Genomic DNA, 22,254 nt, shown 5'->3' on the forward strand with positions numbered 1-22,254 from the left:
TCTTGAGTCCTGTTTATAGATTAAATTTTCTCCTTAGTTTTTTCTTTTTTTCCAGTAGAAATGATTGAAAGTCTCTTACTTCACTGAAGTTCCATTGCCTTCTCTGAAATGTGATTCTGAATATCTCTGGGTAGTTAATTCTTGGTTGTAACCCCAGGGTCTCTGCCTTCTGGAATATGGTATTCCAAACCGTCTGATTCTTTATTGTAGAAGTTGCTAGATCCTGGGTAATTTTGAGTGTTGTTCCTTGATAATTGGATTGTTTTTGTCAGGCATCTTGCAGTATTTTTTTCTTGAAATTGTAGTTCTCGAGTTTTGCAACAATATTCCTTGGGGTTTTCTTTGGGGATCTCTTTCCAAAGGTAATTGATGGATTCTTTCAATGAATATTTATCCCTCTGTTTCTAGAATATTGGGGCAGTTTTCCTTAATGATCTCTAATTGAATGCTATCCAGGCTTTTTTTTGGGTCATGGCTTTCAGGTAGGCCAATAATTTTTAAATTATCTCTTCTGGATCTATTTTCCAGGTTAGCTGTTTTTCCAATGAGGTATTTCTCATTTCCCTCCATTTTTTCATTCTTTTTAGTTTGACCGATTCTTGTTGTCTCACAGTCATTAGCTTCCATTTGCCCTGTTCTAATTTTTAATGTGTTATTTTCTTCAGTTAAGTTTTTGTATCTTTATTTCCATTTGGTTAATTCTACTTTTTAAGGAATTGTTTTCTTCGGACAATTTTTTTCCTTCTTTTTCCAAGCCTCTGACTCTCTCATGCATATCTCTCATTTCCTCTCTCATTTTTCTTCTCTTTTATTTGTTATTTAAAGTCTTTTATGAACACTTCCAAGAAGCCTCTTTGGGCTTGTGATCAATTCATAGCACTCTTTGAGATTTCTTTCACAGACATTCTGCCCTCCTCTGATGGTCTGTTCTGTCACCATAGTAGCTTTTTAGGGTCAAGATTCTTTTCTGTTTCTCATGCATTTCTTTCCTTTTCTTTTGCTATTTCCTCTTTTTTTACTTTTATTATTGAACTCTGCTCTTGGGGCATAGAGGGTGCTGTTCCCAGCTTCTTGTGCAGCCTCTGAGCCTTGGCTTTCAGCACAGCGCCCCATTGTGTTTGCAGGAGTAGCTTTGCCTGCCCTTTTCAGCAAAAAGCCTGGTTTCCCCAGGCTGAGCTGGGAGTGCTCCCTGCTATGCTCCTCCGCTGAGCCAGGACCCAGGGTCTTAGCTACTGATTTGCTGTGATTAAGACTCTCTCGCCAGCTTTCTCAGAGTCTATCCAACCTGGGATGAACAGCCTTTTCACCCCAGTGAGACTGACCTTTCTTAAGTTTTTCCAGTTTATCTTGAGCTGGAGAATGGTTTCATTCCATCAGACTCTGTTCAGAGGCTTGGTTTGATATGTTTTTGAGAGAAACTGGGAGAGCTTGAGCAGCTTTCTGGTTTCATGCCGCCATCTTGGCTCCACCCCTGGAAGTCATGGCAGATTGTGAACCTGCAACATTCATGATTTTGCTCATCCTTAACCAAATTAGTAACTTCTCAATGAAAAGTCTAAATTCTGTATTCACCGAAAACTCTATTTTCTCTTCTTTCTGCTCTTTTCAAAATTTCAAAATTCTTGTATAATCAACTTTGAACTGTTTTCTCTCCTTGAATACTTGTCCAGTCCTTGGCTTTTCAGATCCCAACCCTGATTCATTTCTTTCCTTTCTTTCTTTAAAGAACAGAGCCTTTCTCCCCCCCCCCCCTCAAATTTTCTTTCTCTTTTTGTCTTCTCTCCCACCCAATGAGAAGGCAAGACTATATATAAAATTATTCAAAACAAATGTATGCATAAGCTATTCTCTCCCCCATCCCTCCAAAAAGAAGGAATGAAAGATAAAAGAAAAAAATGCTTCAGTCTGTATGCTTAAATCCATCAGTTCTCTATTTGGATGTAGATATTATGTTTCTTAATTTATTTATCCAACTTCTGTCACACAGATGTGTTGACCAGATGGACTAAAAGTTTGGATTGTTCCCGTCTCATCCAGGTTCTCACTGTCCATTAGATTACTATTTCCTTGCAAATTAAGACAACTCTGAGATACCACTACACAACTCTCAGATTGGCTAAGATGACAGGAAAAGATAATGGCGAATGTTGGAGGGGATGTGGGAAAACTGGGACAGTGATGCATTGTTGGTGGAACTGTAAACAGATCCAGCCATTCTGGAGAGCAATTTGGAACTATGCTCAAAAAGTTATTGAATTGTGTATATCCTTTGATCCAGTCATATTTCTACTTGGCTTATCTCCCAAAGAGATCTTAAAGGAGAGAAAGGGATCCACATTGCAAAAATGTTTGTGGCAGCCCTTTTTATATGGCAAGAAACTGGAAACTGAGTGGATCTCATCAATTGGAGGATGGCTGAGTAAATTGTAGTATATGAATGTTATGGAATATTATTGTTCTATAAGAAATGACCAGCAGGATGAATACAGAGAGGACTGGCGAGACTTACATGAACTGATGCTAAGTGAAATGAGCAGAACCAGGAGATCATTATACACTTCGACAACGATATTGTATGAGGACATATTTTGATGGAAGTGGATTTCTTTACAAAGAGACCTGAGTTTCAATTGATAAATGACGGACAAAAGCAGCTACACCCAAAGAAAGAACACTGGGAAACGAATGTGAACTATCTGCATTTTTGTTTTTCTTCCCGGGTTATTTATACCTTCTGAATCCAATTCTCCCTATGCAACAAGAGAACTGTTTGGTTCTGCAAACATATATTGTATCTAGGATATACTGCAACATATCCAACATATAAAGGACTGCTTGCCATCTAGGGGAGGGGGTGGAGGGAGGGAGGGAAAAAAAAATCGGAACAGAAACGAGTGTCAATATAAAGTAATTATTAAATAAAAATTAAAAAAAAACCAATAAAAAAAAAAGAAAAAAAAAGATGATCAGCAGAGTAATTTCAGAGAAGCTGGAAGAGACTTACATGAAGTGATGCTAAATGAAATGAGGAGAACCTAGAGATCATTGTACACGGCAACAATAATATTGTACCATGATCAATTCTGATGGACGTGGCTCTCTTCAACAGTGAGATGATTGAGGCCAATTTCAATGATCTCTGCAGCCAGAGAAAGGACTGTGGGAACTGAATGTGGATCATAATATAATATTCTTACTCTTTTGTTGTTTATTTGCATATTTTGTTTTCTTACTCATTTTCTTTCCTTTTTGATCTGATCTTTCTTGTGCAGCAAGATAATTGTACAAACATGTTTACATATATTGGATTTAATATGTATTTTAACACGTATAACATATTGGATTACTAGCCGTCTAGGGGAGTTTATGGGGGGAAGAAGGGAAAATTGGAAAACAAGGTTTTTCAAGGATCAGTATTGAAAAATTATTTGTGCATATTTTTTTTTAAATTTTATTTTATTTAATAATAACTTTGTATTGACAGAATCCATGCCAGGATAATTTTTTTTTACAACATTATCCCTTGCACTTGCTTATGTTTCGTTTTTTCCCCTCCCTCCCTCCACCTGCCCCCCCCCCCCCCAAGATGGCAAGCAGTCCTATATATGTTAAATATGTTGCAGTATATCCTAGATACAATACATATTTGCAGAACCGAACAGTTCTCCCGCTGCACAGGGAGAATTGGATTCAGAAGGTAAAAATAACTCGGGAAGAAAATCAAAAATGCAAATAGTTCACATTCATTTCCCAGTATTCCTTCTTTGGGTGTAGCTGTTTCTGTCCATCATTTATCCATTGAAACTCAGTTAAGTCTCTTTGTCATAGAAATCCACTTCCATCAGAATACATCCTCATACAATATCGTTGTCGAAGTGTATAATGATCTCCTGGTTCTGCTCATCTCACTTAGCATCAGTCCATGTAAGTCTCTCCAAATTCATCCTGCTGGTCATTCCTTACAGAGCAATAATATTCCATAACATTCATATACCACAATTTACCCAGCCATTCTCCAATTGATGGGCATCCATTCATTTTCCAGTTTCTAGCCACTACAAACAAGGCTGCTACAAACATTTTGGCACATACAGGTCCCTTTCCCTTTTTTAGTATCTCTTTGGGGTATAAGCCCAATAGAAACACTGCTGGATCAAAGGGTATGCAGTTTGATAACTTTTTGGGCATAATTCCAGATTGCTCTCCAGAATGGCTGGATGTGTTCACAATTCCACCAGCAATGTATCAGTGTCCCTGTTTTCCCCCATCCCCTCCAACATTCCACATTATCTTTCCCTGTCATTCTAGCCAATCTGACAGGTGTGTAGTGGTATCTCAGAGTTGTCTTAATTTGCATTTCTCTAATTAATAATGATTTGGAGCATATTTTCATATGTCTATAAATAGTTTCAATTTCTTCATCTGAGAATTGTCTGTTCATATCCTTTGACCATTTATCAATTGGAGAATGGTTTAATTTCTTATAAATTAGAATCAATTCTCTATATATTTTGTAAATGAGGCCTTTATCAGAACCTTTGATTGTAAAAATGTTTTCCCAGTTTATTGTTTCCCTTTTAATCTTGTCTGCATTTGTTTTGTTTGTACAAAAACTTTTCAATTTGACATAATCAAAATTTTCTATTTTGTGGTCACTAGGGATCTCTAGTTCTTCTTTGGTCATAAATTCCTCCCTCTTCCACAGGTCTGAGAGGTAAACTATCCTATGCTCTTCCAATTTATTTATAATCTCATTCTTTATGCTTAGGTCATGAACCCATTTTGACCTTACAGTGTTAAGTGTGGGTCAATGCCTAGTTTCTGCCATACTAACTTCCAATTTTCCCAGCTATTTTTGTTAAATAGTGCATTCTTATCCCCAAAACTGGGGTCTTGGGGTTTGTCAAACACTATATTATTAAAGTTATTGGCTGTTTTGTCCTTTGAACCTAACCTATTCCATTGATCAACTAGTCTATTTCTTAGCCAAACCAGATGGTTTTAGTAACTGCTGCTTTATAATATAATTTTAGATCTGGTACAGCTAGGCCACCTTCATTTGATTTTTTTTTTCATTAATTCCCTTGAAATTCTTGACCTTTTGTTTTTCCATATGAACTTTGTTGTTATTTTTTCTAGGTCATCAAAGTAGTTTTTTGGGAGTCTGATTGGTGTAGCGCTAAATAAATAGATTAATTTAGGTAGTATTGTCATCTTTTATTATATTTGCTCGCCCAATCCAAGAGCATTTAATATTTTTCCAATTGGTTAGATCAGACTTAATTTGTGTGGAAAGTGTTTTGTAATTTTGCTCATAAAGTTTCTGATTTTCTCTTGGCAGATAGATTCCGAAATATTTTATACAATCAGTAGTTACTTTAAATGGAATTTCTTTTTGTAACTCTAATTGTTGGGTTTTGTTAGTGATATATAAGAATGCTGATGACTTATGTGGGTTTATTTTGTATCCTGCAACTTTGCTGAAGGTGTGGATTGTTTCTAATAACTTTTTAGTAGAGTCTCTGGGTAGACTCTACTCTAAGTATACCATATCATCAGCAAAGAGTGATAATTTGGTTTCCTCATTGCCTATTCTTATTCCTTTAATCTCTTTCTCAACTCTTATTGCCAAAGCTAGCATTTCTAATACAATATTAAATAGTAATGGCACTATCACCATTATTATTCAATACTATATTAGAAATGCTAGCCTCAGGAATAAGAGCCGAAAAAGAGATTAAAGAAATTAGAGTAAGTTATGAGGAAACCAAATTATCACTCTTTGCAGACAATATGATGGTATACTTAGAGAACCCCAGAGATTCTACTAAAAAGATATTAGAAATAATCCACACCTTTAGCAAAGTTTCAGGATACAAAATAAATCCTCATAAATCCTCAGCATTTTCATACATCACCAACAAAATCCAACAACAAGAGATACAAAGAGAAATTCCATTCAGAATAACTGTTGATAGCATAAAATATATGGGAATCTATCAATCAAAGGAAAGTCAGGAATTATACGAGCAAAATTACAAAACACTTTCCACACAAATAAAGTCAGATTTAAATAATTGGAAAAATATTAAGTGCTCTAGGATAGGCCGAGCGAATATAATAAAGATGACAACACTCCCTAAATTAATCTATTTATTTAGTACTATACTAATCAGATTCCCAAGAAACTAGTTTAATGTCCTAGAAAAAATAACAACAGAATTCATATGGAAGAACAAAAGGTCAAGAATTTCAAGGGAATTTAAAAAAAAAAACAAATGAAGGTGGCCTAAAGCAGCAGTCACCAAAACTATTTGGTATTGGCTAAGAAATAGATTAGTTGATCAATGGAATAGGTTAGGTTCACAGGACAAATTTGTTTGACAAACCCAAAGGTCCTAACTTTTGGGATAAGAATTCATTATTTGACAAAAACTGCTGGGAAAATTGGAAATTAATATGGCAGAAATTAGGCATGGACCCACACTTAACACCATATACCAAGATAAGATCAAAATGGGTCCATGATCTAGGCATAAAGAACGAGATTATAAATAAATTAGAGGAACATAGGATAGTTTATCTGTCAGACTTGTGGAGGAAGAAGGAATTTGTGACCAAAGAAGAACTAGAGATCATTATTGATCACAAAATAGAAAATTTTGATTACATTAAATTAAAAAGCCTTTGTACAAACAAAACCAATGCAAACAAGAATTGGGAAAACATTTTTATAGTTAAAGGTTCTGATAAAAGCCTCATTTCCAAAATATGTAAAGAATTGACTTTAATTTATAAGAAATCAAGCCATTCTCCAATTGATAAGTGGTTAAAGGATATGAACAGACAATTTTCAGATGATGAAATTAAAACTCTTTCCACTCATATGAAAGAGTGTTCCAAATCACTATTGATCAGAGAAATGCAAATTAAGACAACTCTGAGATACCACTACACACCTTTCAGATTGGCTAAGATGACAAGAAAAAATAATGATGAATGTTGGAGGGGATGCATTGATGCATTGTTGGTGGAATTGTGAATACATCCAGTCATTCTGCAGAACAATTTGGAATTATGCTCAAAAAGTTATCAAACTGTGCATATCCTTTGATCAGAAGTACTACTTACTACTGGGCTTTTACCCCGAAGAGATACTAAAAAAGGGAAAAAGACCCGTATGTGCCAAAATGTTTGTGGCAGCCCTTTTTGTGGTGGCTAGAAACTGGAAAACGAATGGATGCCCATCAATTGGAGAATGGTTGGGTAAATTGTGGTATATGAATGTCATGGAATATTATTGTTTTGTAAGAAATGACCAACAGGATGAATATAGAGAGGTTTGGAGAGACTTACATGAACTGATGCTGAGTGAAATGAGCAGAACCAGAAGATCATTATATACTATAACAACAATACTGTATGAGGATGTATTCTGATGGAAGGGGATTTCTTCGACAAAGAGAAGATCTAATTTAGTTCCAACTGATCAATGATGGACAGAAGCATCTACATCCAGAGAAGGAACACTGGGAAATGAGTGTAAACTGTTTGCATTTTTGTTTTTCTTTCCAGGTTATTTTTACTTTCTGAATCCAATTCTTTCTGTGCAACAAGAGAATTGTTTGGTTCTGTACACATATATTGTATCTAGGATATACTATAACATATTTAACATGTATTAAACTGTCTGCCATCTAGGGGAGAGGGTGGAGGGAGGGAAGGGAAAAGTTGGAACAGAAGTGAGTGCAAGGGATGATGTTGTAAAAAATTACCCATGCATATGTTCTGTCAATAAAAAGTTATAATTTAAAAAATATTAAAAATTAAATATATATTAACACTTAAAAAAGACTATTGTGTAACTCCCAAGAAGAGCTGTCTACATTGCCCCCATTTACTTTATACCCTTCTTATTTATCAACCTCTTGTAATATCTGACTTCTTTTCCCATCACTCATTGTAATATACAGTATCACCAATGCTCTCTCATGCCTTTTTTTAAAATCAGTCTTTATCCTTTTATCTTCTGCAACATTTGACTTCTTGGTCATTCCCTTCTTTTTTTCTGGGCACTCTCTCCTTCCTAGATTTTGGTGACACTGATTTTCCTACTTGTCCCACTAATTCTTCTTTGCCCTCTTTTCAGGATTGTCATCTGTGATCTGTTATTTAAATATACTCCAACTCTCTCTCTTATGCTCTATCCTGTTTTTTCTGTGTACTTTCTTAGTGGTATTATCAGTTCCCATGAGTTAAACTCTTATTGTCATTCATGATCCCCAAATCTTCATAACTAGTGCTGCTTCTAGTTCTAGAGATTAGTCCCAGTTTCTCCTGAACATCTTCACCTGGATGTTCCATAGACATTTCAAACTCATAGAACTCAGTAGCATCAACCCTAAAATTTTCTATTTCTGTCAAGTCTATATTAGTCACTGAGGTTTGCAACACTCAAAATCCATATCCAGTCACTTGCTAAATTGTAGATTTCTGGCCCCTCAACAGCTCTTATATTCATCACTTTCTTTGTACTTTCTCCATAAGCACCCTAATTTAGATCATCATTGATTCTCATTTGAGACTATTAAAAGTAAATACCTACCCAATTAGTCTCTCTTTATTCTTGTCCCCTTTCAGGCTAGCCTCCACAGTCACCAAATGGACATTTCTTTCTTTCTTTTTTTTAAGTAGCTTTTTATTTACAAGATATATGCATGGGTAATTTTTCAGTGTTGACAATTGCAAGACCTTTTGTTCCAACTTTTCTCCTCCTTCTCTCCACCCCTTCCCCCAGATGGCAGGTTGACCGATACAAGTTAAACATGTTGAAGTATACGTTAAATATAATATATGTATGCATGTCCAAACAGTTATTTTGCTCTACAAAAAGAATCGGACTCTGAAATAGTATACAATTAGCCTGTGAAGGAAATCAAAAATGCAGGTGGACAAAAATAGAGGGATTGGGAATTCTATGTAGCAGTTCATAGTCATCTCCCAGAGATCTTTCGCTGAGTGTAGCTGGTTCAGTTCATTACTGCTTTATTGGAACTGATTTGGTTCATCTCATTGTTAAAGAGGACCACGTCCCAAATGGACATTTCTAAAGTACTTGTCTGACCATGTCACACCTGTGTTGAAGAAAATTTAGTGTCTCCCACTGCCTTTATGCAAAACTGTAGACTTCTCTGTTTGGCTTTTAAACCGTTCACCATATTGGTTATCTTTCTAGGTGGATTTATTTTATTCCCCTTCATAAACTGTGTGCCAGCCAAACTGGCTCATTTGTCATTACTGGATATTACGCTCTACAGCCTTTTTAAAGCCTGACCCATCTGCCTTATGTGCTTTTGATCCTCTGCCTGCCTTTCCTCCCAAAGTATTTTTGTCTGTCATATTTACTTATCTGAGTATGTGTTGGGTCTCATCAGAAGAATGTAAGCTCCTCCAGAGCAGGAAATATCTCACTTTTGTAACTGAGCCAAAGAATAATGTTGTTGTTGAGTCGTTCAGTCATGACTTTGTGACCTTCTAACCTCCATTATTTTTCAGTCTGTCCAAGTTTGTTGTTTCCACAACACCATCTATACTCCTCATCCTCTGCTATCCCCCTTTCCTTTGGCCTTCAGTCTTCAGCCTTTCCCAATAAGTCCTGCCTTCTCATTATATGGGTGAAGTATCTGAGCTTCACCTTTAGTATTTGACCTTCCAGTGAATAGCCTGAATTATTTGTGTAAGTTTTGACTGATTTGACTTCCTTGCTATCTGAGGGGCTCTCAAAAGTTTTCTTCAGTACAATTCAAAAATATCAGTTCTGTGAATTCAGCTTTCCTTATAGTCCAATTCTCATAGCCATATATTGCTGTTGGAAAAAGCATAGTTTTGACTACATGGATCTTTGTGATTAGTGTATTAATACCTTGCCACTTATTAAACTATTCTTCAGCATGGAGGGTCTTTGATCTCCATTAATAGAGAGACTATCTAAATGCTAACAAATGAACAATTTCTTGGAATACCGAAGGAAAAAGTATTATTTGCCTATTTCTTGGAACTAAAGATTCTCATGTTCATATGGATCAATTAAGATGATCCATTTAATGGAATTATTAATCTATTCTTCTTCCCTTTATTTCTTCCTGTAATTTATTATTTATTGAGTGGGATGCACAGTTCATACAATCCTCACTTGGCTCAGTGGCCAAAGAAATATAGGGCTGGGCTGAGACTTAGGATAATTGGATTCTTGCCCCACTTTGGTCTGTTGAGTTATCTTGGCTGGTCTGTTTACCAGCTGCTGGGGTTATAAGATCACAGCAGACAAATGGAACTTATGTTTTTATGTGTGAATTGTGGGTGCTTTAAACTTGAATGATAGAGAGGGAAGGCTCTGTTTACCCTTTTCTCAGCTTACAAGAATGGCAGGTGGAAAGTAGTTCCTGAAATGCCTTCTCCCCCTCTGCTCCCCTCCTTTTCTACAAATACTACTGTCATTTTAATTACGTCCCTACTTGAATGTGAGCCTAGTACTAGTGACAGCTGCTTTGTGTATGATTTTGAAATTACTGGTAGAAATGAATGTCTTCCCTTTTTCTGTTCAGTGTGTTCTTTTCCTTAAAGCTGCTGTGGGGGAGAATTTTCATGTTGGTTTTATCTTTTTTTTCAGGCACTTTTAGTAAATAACATCACTGAAAGTGAGAAACTCATCAAGAACCTGAAAGGTATTTATTTCTTCTTCTGTTTACCTTGGGCTAGGATTAAGACTTCCCAGCAAAGATCAGCCTTTCTTCTTGTGCTTTTTTTTGGGGAGTATTAGTACTGTCATAAGGCTTGGTTTTTTTTTTTTGGGGGGGTAAACCCTTTAAAATATTCTGTCCCAGTTGAACTTTAAAGAGAAAAACAATCTTCTCATCAGAGATTTATAGTATCACAGTCTCCCTTTTCTGATCTACTATGTTATATTCTCAATTTATTTGATATTTAAATTCACAATTAAAAAAAAAAGTTCTGTCCCTTTGTCTCCAGAAATCATCCCAATACATTAGAAATTCTAGTATTTTAGTCAGTAGAAAACTGAGATGAATCCAATCATTTAGCACTTGTTCGATATAAAGCTTTCTGGAACTCAGTTTTATCATCTGTAGAAGTAAAGGGTTGGACAAGATGGCCTTTAGGCTCTCTTCCAGGTCTTAACCTGTGACCTTATGTGACAAGAAATTTAGAACTAAGAGAATCCTAAGGTGAAGAGACAGGCCAGTCCATAAAGTGCATAGAGGTATGCCATGGTGATAATTTGGCTGCAATGTGTCTATTCAATAAAATGTTGTTTGTACTAGTTTGAGCTATTAGAAATGCTCATACATTCACAGCAGTAAGATAAAGCTTGTTGTCCATATCACCTGATTTTAGATTTGAAAAATCTGGTCACTGTAGGCATTAATTATTTATTGTGAATTAATGATAGAAAATAACAAATGCTTTACCAACTATATGATCTACAACAAATCATTTAAGCTCCCTGACATTTTCCTCATTTGTACAGTTAAGGGGCTTGGATAGTGGCTTCTAAACATCCTTCTAGCAATAAAATCAAGGACTAAATTTTTTTTAAGAGTATGCATATATCTTAGAGATAAATTCACACTTCCTGTTTATGAACTTTCTATTTTTTTAGTCACAGTTTGTTTTAAGTAGAATATCTTCAACGCAAATTATCCTCCTTTTTATTCAGCAAGATTTCTTGTTCTTGTGGGCCATCTCTTTATTGCTTTAATTATGTTCTGCTGTTTGTAATTAATTTTTCTTATGGCACTTGATGTAATTATAAAGATCAAAGGTCTTATAATTGCTATTTGAAATTTTTGCCATTGACTGCTCTTCATTTGGCCTTATAAATTTGGAACTGGAAGAGACCTTAATGATTTTGGGATGATCTAGATCTAAAAGCCATCTAATTTAAATCCTGCATTTTACAGATGAGAAAAGTGAGGTCAAATATAATAGTGCCCATGGTCACGTAGGTAGAAAGAATCAAAGGTAAGGTTTGACCCCTGTTCTTTGATTGTGGATCAAGCATTCTAAAGTCTCCATTTTGTAGAAGACTTTGAGAGAACAGAGGTGCAGGGGACTTGCCTGGGTCACATTTCTTTTCCTTCCTTCTTCCCCTTTCTTCCCCTCCCCTCCCCTTTTTTCTCTTCCTCCCTTCTCCCTCTCTCCCCAAGGTTAGCTGTGTGCATTGGGATAAGTGGCTTCATTATTCTAGGACTTAATTCTTTCATCCATAAATTGGAGGTTTTGGACCAGTTGGCCTTAAGGATCCCTTTTAGCTTTAATAACATTTTATAGGGCCAGCTTTTCAGTCTGGAATGCAAGACTCTTGTCTATCCTGCATCATTTTTCATCTGTCTTTGTTTGTAATTCTCAAGATCATCCTAGTATCTTGCATACAGGAGATAATTGTTAGACTATATAGGATCATAGATTTAGAGCTGGAAGGATCTTTTAAAAATCATAAAGCCAAGTTCCCTCATTACATATGGGGAAACTGAGGCCATAGGAGTTGTGATGACCGTGTATTTAAAATCAGTTGGAGTCAGGAATTCAGGTTAAGGGAAAAATCTTCAATCTTTATTGAAGTGAAGAGGTGAAAAAGGATTGCGATAGCAATATGGGGCAGCTGAGTCAAAACGCCAGCCAGCAGTCTCTCTTTCTGTTTCCCTCTCCACTCCCCTGCCTCCACCCACCAAAATCGTCATTTCCTATACAACACATCAGGACTTGCACAAAGTGTGGGCGGGGGCCAGTCTTTCTCCAAGCATATATATTAATAGAGTTTGGTCCAATTTAGCCTCACGTGCTTGGGACCTCAGTGCATCAACTCAAGCCTCAGCCTATTACAAGGAGTTACATGCCTTGCCAACCAGCACCATTCTTTTCATTCATTGAGTCTATAGCCAGTGCTCTAACAACCCCATTGTTTCTCATATTTTTCTCCTTATGTTGGTGTGTTGCCCCTACGGAGCAACTTTCTTCTGCAAGAGCTGTGTTACAAGCAAAGCTTCTAGAGGATGGGGGAAAGCAGATCAATTTCTTTAAAGGAAACATATCAGCTTCTAAATAAAATTATCACATGAATGACTGCTAGCCCAGAACCAAAGAAAAGCCTGGATTTAAGTAATTTGGTTGGTTGTTATTCTTTGTTCTCCAAGAGGACCAAAATGATATCACTATATTAGAAGTCAATTTAAATGAATAAAAGAATATTTATTTCTTTAAATTATTAAAGTGAATTACTTGCATTTTAATAAATTTATTTGATTTATCTAAATAAATCAAAACTTTAAATAAGAACATTTTTGATATTTAAATGAGAATATTTGAATATTTAAATAAGAATATTTAAATAAGTAAAAGGAGAATCACTTAATAGTGTTTAGGTCATAACTGATGGTAGTCCCCTCTCTGGAGATTGATGCTTATTTGGCATAATAATAATGAGAACAACAGCAATTTGACAACTGCTGGCATTGCTATAACGCTTTAAGGTTTGCAAAGATTTAAGTATATTATCTTTGGCACAGTAGGTGCTAATATCCCCATTTTACAGATGAAGAAACAAAGAGTTTTTAAAAACTCTTTGTAGGGTATTATAGCTCCTAAGCGTCTGAGACAAGTTTTAACTTGGCTCTTCTCTCTTGCCTACTCTAATAGTCCCTAATCTGTTTAAGGAATATGTCTGGAATGGGGAGGGAATGTGGGATGCAGATTCTTGAAGACATTTTCACTCTCCATCTTTTGTAGCTGCTTTGCTGTGAAGTTTCCTCATATTCTTTAGACTTGGCAGGAGTAAAAGCTGTTGGCAAAGCTATTAGGAAAAAAATTTTGGATATTTCTGAAAGGTGACCTGGATAAAAAGTTGGTGCCAGATTTTATTCTCTAAAAACAGGAATCCTTAGGAATTCAGTAATTAAATTTGACAAGTAGAGATGGCTGGGATGGCAGAAACTGACTGTCTTCTCTACCTGCTCTCCTTTTCCTTGATACCTTTATTGCTTTAAAATTTTTTTCTCTCCTCTTCATCTCTCACACTTGTATCTTCCTATTGGAATATTGCTGTTTTTTCTTCTCTTGTGCATTGGTGTGTTCGCTGCCTGGGATATGTGATCTTTTAGTCATTACTGTTCTTAATTTTTGACACAGACTATTTGAAAGACTTGCAGAAGAACTATGGCAAGCTCCAACAAGACATACTTCAGTTTCAGAAGAATCAGACCAACCTGGAGAGGAAATTCTCCTATGATCTGTAAGTGTATTTATCAAATGCAAGCACAGTTGTTGGAAATTCAGAAGCATTTTTTGAAAAGTCACAGGACATAGGAAGACAATGTTTTAGTTTTAATAATAATTTTATCAGCACGTTTGATTATAGCACAGCTAGACTGCATAACAATATTGTTTTTTGTTTGATTTGTTTTGATGGGAGGAATGATGAGGAAACTTGGAAAATCACTAATACAGCCCTGCCAAGGTCACATAGATAATCGGTAACTCAGAACCAGGCCTTTGTTCTAAAAATTTGGGTTTTTGGGTAATTAGGCTTGACTTATTTTAGAACATAATGATTTTTAGTCTGAAATAATTACATACTTAATAACATCATTTAAGAGTTTCAAACACATATACTGACCTACCTTAAGTGTTCTCTTTATATAAAGATTCCTGTAAGCAAGAGAAAAAAACAAAGTGTATTAAAGAAAATTTTATTTAAATTATAATTTTAATAGCAGTTAACAAAAACTAATAATTCTGTAAACACACAAGATAAAAAATAAAATATTACACAAATTTTAGTGTTTCATAAAGTTGCATTTGGTAAGGTAACAAACAAAAATTCTTTTTTCTTGAACCTCTTCAGGTCTCTCTGAAGTTTTACAACCTTTGCCTTTGTTTTCTGTCTCTTTCCCCTTTCCCCTCTTTCAGTTCTCATTCTCTTGCCCTTATTAGAGCATATTGAGTTTTGATAGGTAAATAATTCTGGGTTAATGGCTTATACTTATTAGTTGTGGAAACTTTTTTTAGTGCAGTTTTTTGTGATTCTCTTGCCTTGAGAAAACTACTATGATCTTGGATTACTTTTTCTTGGTAATTACATTTATTCTTGAAGTTTGCATTTTTTTTCTTTTTATGGTTATATACTTCTGGACTCTAAAAAAAGCTACATCTGGGTTTAAGGTAGCTTCAGCTTTTCATCCAGTATATTCTTTCATAGATGAAAGCAGCTTTGACATGTAAAATCCAGTAAAAGATTTTTAATGAAAGAGTAATAAGATAAATAATAAGGGAAAATTCCTTTACCTACACAAGGACACATTCTATCATGATTCCCATGCTGCTAGTAGAAGAGATAATGTTTATAGCTTTGGAAAACTTGTGTTCCATAAGTTGCTCTTCTTACAACATCTCTTTGATTCTACAACTGCTGCACATAGGAAGCTGCTCTGCTTCCGCCGCTATTTCTACTATTGGAAATATTGTTTTCCTGCTCAACTCCTATTTTTTTTTTTTAAATCTCTTCTAGCTCTTTTATTCTCTTTTTTTTTAAAAATTTTTTATTTAATAATTACATTAAATTGACACTCATTTCTGTTCCGATTTTTTTTTCCCCTCCCTCCCTCCACCCCCTCCCCTAGATGGCAAGCAGTCCTTTATATGTTGGATATGTTGCAGTATATCCTAGATACAATATATGTTTGCAGAACCGAACAGTTCTCTTGTTGTGTAGGGAGAATTGGATTCAGAAGGTATAAATAATCCGGGAAGAAAAACAAAAATGCAGATAGTTTACAGTCGTTTCCCAGTGTTCTTTCTTTGGGTGTAGCTGCTTTTGTCCGTCATTTATCAATTGAAACTCAGGTCTCTTTGTCAAAGAAATCCACTTCCATCAAAATATGTCCTCATACAATATCGTTGTCGAAGTGTATAATGATCTCCTGGTTCTGCTCATTTCACTTAGCATCGTGCTCAACTCCTATTGCACTGTTGTGTCTTTGCAGAATTATATGAGGCAGCTTCTTCCCTTCCAAGGAAACTTTTATAGCTCTTTTGTTATCCAGCTCATAATCTTCGGTCTGCTTCACCTTTTTTTGAGTCAGTCATAGCTGCCTCTAGCCAGCATTTCAAGACTACCTATTTGAGTTTATTGAGTATATTCTTTTCTACTTATGTCATATCTCTAGCAGATAGTGCCTGGACCAAGCAGATTATCCTCGGTCTTTACTTAACAATATTGAAGCAGTGGAATAGAGCTGAATATATTTGTTCTCATGCTCCTGCAGCTTCATTAATATTGCTGTACCCTTTTGCAGTTAATGCTGCTATAAAGTATCTAGTTGTGATATATCTTTAAGTTTTTTATTTTCTGAATCCTATTGTATTAATTTATACTTCATTGGCTTGTTTGATCACTTTGGGGACATTTTATTTTATTTCCTATAATATAGGTCTTTTGTTTTTCTGAAATTTCTGGAATGTGAGTAATTCTGAAATTGCTATGTCTCAATTCACATCTGTCACTTGGGTCTACATAGTTTCCAATAATTTGGATAATTCAGCGATTTCTTTGAGTTCCTCTCTGTTTTCTATCTCTATTTCTATCAAGTTTTTAGTAGTTTTTTCATTTTCCACCTCACCCTGGTTTTTTTTTTTTTTTTGACTTCATTTAATTTTAGCTTGATTTTTATCAGATTTATCATTTATCTCTTACTGAACATGGGATTTTCTTATTAGTACCAGTTCTTGCTGAGATTTTTTGAATGTGTTCCTTATTCATTTGAAGACATACTTGGCACATCTTGCATGGTTTCTTTCTTTTTTTTTTTTTTAACTTTTGTTGCTTTTAGTATTTATTTAGTTGTTATGTAGCATTTTCATTGATTTGTACTTTCCTCTTTTTTTTTATCCTTTTAATTGGGTTATATGATATGTGTGTGTGTATGTATGTTTGACATATTTCTCTTAAAAATATTTTTTTGTGGTCTATGTGAGAAGTAACCTGCTTTCTAGGTTATTCTCATGCTATCTTGGCTCAGTAGTGGATTGATTGAGGTGGATTTCATAGTTGTAATAGAGAAGTACATAAACTCACCTAATATTATTCCTTAATAACAGAGTTATTTTTATTGTTGGTTTTTGTTTTTGTACTTTTGGCTTGTTACCCCTAAAGGAGTCAGTGCATCAATCAGATAAAAGAATTGAAGGAACAGTGTGAAGAGAGGATAGAAGAAGTCACTAAAAAAGGGAATGAAGCTATACTGTCCAGAAACCTAAGTGAAAGAAGTGATCTGAAAAATCAGGTGAGTCAGAACTTCATCTGTCCTGATATTGATCAATACTTATTCTTGACATTTTCTTCCTTTTTTTTCCTTTCAATTATCTGCTTCCCTTTTAACTACAGTAGTCCTGTCCCTACCCTTTTCTGAATAATTGGCAGATCCCAAACTCTAGCTCTGGCCTATTCTGGTTAACTTGCAACACTGGGCACTTTTGTAGTTTCTATCACTTGACAGATGCATTATTATGTTTGCCACATAATGAGTTGTAAAGAGCTTGGTGTTTGGAAGCAGAAGAACTTGATTTAACTTCATGTCTGACTATATAGTGGCTGTGTGACTTTGGACAAATCACTTAGTAAACTTTTATTAAGCATCAACTATATTCCAGACACTGCTGTGCTAAGTGCTGGGGATGCTGAGAAAGACAAAAGACAGAAGACAGAAATCATAGTTAATCACAGAGACAGCATGCAAACAACTATGCACAGAGGTACATAGAGGATAAATCAGTGATACAATAGAAAGGTACTAGCAGTAAGGGAGATTAGGAAAAATTTCCTGTAGAAAATGGGATTTTAGCGGAGATTTGAAGGAAGCCAGGTAAAGCAGGAGATAGGGTAGGGGGAAAGCATTTGAAGCATTGGAGATGACATAAATGCACAGACTAGAAGATGGAAGGTCTTATTCAAGGAAAAGCAAGGAGGTCATTGGATTACAGATTCCAAGTATTGATCAAAATTTAAGGTGAAAAAAGATTGGAAATTTTGTGGGGAGAAGGAGCAGGTTATAAATGTCTTTAAATGTCAAACAATTTAATATTTGGTCCTGGAGTATGTAATAGGGAATACTTTTGGTTTGCTGAATGGAGGAGTGACATAGTCCAACTCCTTCCTTCATTTTATTGATGGGGCACATGAAGCCTAGAGAGATGAAGTAATCTGCCCTTAGGTAGTGAAAGTCAGAGGTGATTTTTTTTTCATTGAGCCAATTGGGATTACATGACTTGTCTAGGGTCACACAGCTGTTAAGCATCTGAGTCTGGATTTGAACTCAGATCCTCCTGACTTCAGGGAAGTACCATCCATCTGCCGTCAAAGGCTATATTTGAACCCATGTCCTCCATTTCTTGAATCAGAGCTCCTCCCACCATATAATGTGACTATGTTCAATTGTTTTTATTCTCTTCATGTTTCTGGCCTCAAAACATATTCTAGCTTGTCCCATGAGATGTTATTTCATCTTGGAAGCTAAGATCTCTCTTAATTCATTTTTCACTCCTCAGAAAGACAAATTGCTCTTTAAAATCAAGAACAAAAAGACCAGGTAGATTGGTCAATTCTGATACAGATCCTATAATAACCAAGATAGCATCGTAATTCTTTTGTGCTATTGGAATTTTTGTTGTGTTGAATAACTTTTGAAATACGTGGTCCATTTTTACATGTGAGAAGGGATTTTTGTTATATGAATTATACTTACATAGATAGCTGGTTTACAAGCGTTCTCTCTTTTATGATACACAAGTTAATACCATCCAGTTCTTTGGGGGTATTAGAATTCAGTTTAGTCTTTCTGTTTCTGAAGGACTTTGTTCTTGATTCAACTTTTGTTATTACATTATTATATGCTTTATATTTAACTTGACATGTGAAATGACTTTAACTATTACTCAGTCTGACCCTTTCTAAAAGCATGAATATTTTTTATAGTTTTCTTAAATTCAGAGGATGGAAAACTAGCTACTGGATCCTTCCCAACAAAAAATGCCTTGTGTTTACTTTGTATCTCTTTTGTTTTCCCCCAATAGATTTTATATTCCTTGAGGGCAGGGAAGGCTTTGTGTCCTTAAGTGCCTCAGACATAGTACTTGGCACATGGTAAGAATTTAATAAATGTTTATTAATAAATATAATTTATATGATTGTCTTTTAGCAAACTGTCAACCATCAGCCAGAGCCCAATCAACCTGAATCGGAATTGAAGGTGGTACAGCATAAGGAAAATCCAATTCATGAAAACCCCATCTCTCCTTCTGAAAAGACCCCAAATGTGAAACAAGAAGAAAAAGGAGGTAATTTGGATCTAGGGAATTAGGTCTCTTCCACCCCTATTCAGTTAAAAATAAATATAAGACCCAATAGCCAAGTGGAAAGAAACTAGATACAGTTCTGAGGTGCAGTTCCAGGGTTTACACAGTGACTCCACACTTTGTCATATCTTCCCATAAATCAGCAGTGAAAGAGGGCAACTTATTTTTGGAACAATTGCCTTAGATGGATTAGGAATAGGTTGTGTCTTTATCAGGTCACAAACATGAATGAAGGTGACTGTGGATATAAGTCTTGTTAGAAAGTAGATGAGTTCCAATTAGGATCTCAAAGATTAATGAGGCCTGATTGGCCTCATTGATTGGGTCTATAACTATTATCAGAAAGTTTTGCATTCTGTAAAAAGCAGTGAATAGGAAAAATTCCTAGAAACCTAAGACTTATATTAATTGATCCAGAGGAAAATAAACAGAATGAGGTGTGTATGACCACAACACTGTAGGTAAAAAGAATAAAAGAAGAAATTGAACGGGATAGAATTATAATAACCAGACATAGTCAGAGAGAATAATTGAAAAAATGCACTTCTCATCTTTCTATGTAGATCTGAGAGACTATGGATGTGGAACATTATGTATACTCCCAGATTCTTTTTATATATTGGTTAGTTTTGCTAGACTGCTTCCTCCCCTTTCCATCTCAACTTTTTTTTCATTGTTTGTTCCAAAGGATTTAAGAGGAGAGACATATATTCAGAAATGAAGGTGTTTTTAAAAAAGGGTATCAATAAAAATTGTTAAGTTTTTAATAAAGGTTAATTGAAAAATTATTTTATAGGGCTAGAAAAAATAATAATGAAATTCATCTGGAAAAACAAAAGGTCAAGAATATCAAGGGAATTAATGGGAAAATAATACAAAGGATGTTGGCCTAGCAGTACCAGATTTAAAACTGTATTATAAAGTGGTGGTCATCAAAGTTATATGGTACTAGCTAAGAAATGAAGTGAGTAGATCAGAGGAATAGATTAAATACATATGACACAATAATGAATGATTATAGTAATCTAGTGTTTGATAAACCACTCAAACTTCAGCTTCTGGAATAAGAACTCATAATTTCACAAAAATTGCTGGGAAAACTAGAAAATATGTCAGAAACTAGTAGTCTGTATCCCAAAGAACTAAAAAAAGAGGGAAAAGGACTCACATGTGCAAAAATGTTTGTAGCAGTTCTTTTTTGTGGCATCAAAGAATTGGAAAATGAGTAGATGCCCATCAATTGGGGAAAGGTTGAGTAAGTTATAGTACATGGAAGCAATGGAATGTTAATGTTCTATGAAAAATGATGAATAAGCTGATTTTAGAAAGGCCTAGAAAGATTTACATGAATTAATGCTGAGTGAAACAAGCAGAACCAGAAGAACAGCAACAGCGAGATTGTGCAATGATCTGCTATGATGAATTTGCTTCATCTCAGTGGTTCAGTGATCCAAGGCAGTACCAATAAACTTCGGATGGAAAACGCTGTCCAGATACAGAGAAAGAACTATGGAGACAGTATATGTTGATTTGCATTTAATGTTTTTTTTGTTTTTTTCTCTTGTGGTTTTTCCCTTTTCTGATTTTTTTTTTCTCTCCCAACATGATTCATAAGGAAAATGTAAAAAAATGACTGTATATGTATAAGCCTCCCCAAAAAAGTTTCGACATGTAACTGTAATATGTAAAATGTTGTTACTATATATAAAAAAAATTTAAAAACAACTTTTAAAAAAAGATTAATTGGAGCCCCTAGAAAAAATTAATAAAATTAATCTATTCCCTAGAATTGACTGATTATTAGTTGACCACTCTCTCGTATTTGTTCAGTTACAAACAATTAGGAAAAAAAAAAGAACAAAACACAATACTAGCTAAGAAGTTCATCTCTGGCCTTACTTGTGGGCAAGTTACTGTGAGTAGTGGAGACCCAACAGTTCTCTGAAATTTAACATTGGAAAAATCCCAGACTCAGAAAAGGGTGTGTTATCTCCCTTGGTCATGGAGGAATGACAGACTTCAGCGTGTAAAGAGTTCCCCAATCTTAGCTCACTGGGAAGGCTCTGCAGATGGAAGGAGGTGGAATTTGTTTATCAAGCATTTGTGATATTTGTCTTTCAAGCAAACTTTGTTCTGCCTGCAGGGAAGACCAATGAAATTTTGACTCCCAGTGAAGAGGAGGCTCAGAGGGAGAACCAGGGAAGTGAGCTGCTGCCTCCAGAGCAGAATTCTAAACACGAAGACCAACAAAACGAGAACCCTGAACTCAGAGAATCTGCTCAGGCCCAGAAAGGGCCAGGTGGTCTTCTGGTCAACCATGAAAATCTTGAAGCTGATGAGCCAGAGAGGGATGAACTCGTCATTAGGGAAGATGAACAACATGGTGAGCAAGAGGATGCTAAAAACGGTGAGTAAAGAAGATTTCTGAGTGAGATTTAGGCTGACACCTCTTCACTCAGGAATGAGTCTTCTCTTCCTGTGAATTTTGTAGAGCATGTGTTTACATTTTAATGTTTCCCCAGGAAAGAAGCAAGCAAGCTTTTATTGAATGTTTACTTAGTGCCAGGCACTGAACTAAGGTCCGGGATACAGCTCTAAACCAAAAAATCCTGTCCTTAAGGAGCTTACAGTCTAATGGGGAAGAAAAGGCTAAAGGACCTAAAAAGCTGAAGCAAACTTTTTTGGGGAGGCTTATACATATACAGTCATTTTTTTACATTTTCCTTATGAATCATGTTGGGAGAGAAAAAAAAATCAGAAAAGGGAAAAACCACAAAGGGTTGGGGAGAGAGAAAATATAGTAGGAAGAGAAGACCTAAAAAGAATTTCAGT

At 35.4% G+C, this 22,254-nt stretch overlaps 1 protein-coding gene across 1 annotated transcript in view; it reads left to right on the top strand.

Annotated features, from left to right (window-relative positions):
* Positions 1-22,254, top strand: part of GOLM1 (golgi membrane protein 1) — a 103,046-nt gene that overhangs the window by 66,761 nt on the left and 14,031 nt on the right. Inside the window, exons 4-8 of the mRNA XM_051966047.1 lie at positions 10,670-10,724; positions 14,203-14,305; positions 17,225-17,354; positions 19,266-19,404; positions 21,566-21,829. Of these exons, the coding sequence (XP_051822007.1) occupies positions 10,670-10,724; positions 14,203-14,305; positions 17,225-17,354; positions 19,266-19,404; positions 21,566-21,829 (691 nt within the window). The remainder of the gene's footprint in view (positions 1-10,669; positions 10,725-14,202; positions 14,306-17,224; positions 17,355-19,265; positions 19,405-21,565; positions 21,830-22,254) is intronic.

This window comes from Antechinus flavipes, chromosome 1, assembly GCF_016432865.1.
Source record: "Antechinus flavipes isolate AdamAnt ecotype Samford, QLD, Australia chromosome 1, AdamAnt_v2, whole genome shotgun sequence".
NCBI classification, from domain to species: Eukaryota; Metazoa; Chordata; class Mammalia; order Dasyuromorphia; family Dasyuridae; genus Antechinus; species Antechinus flavipes.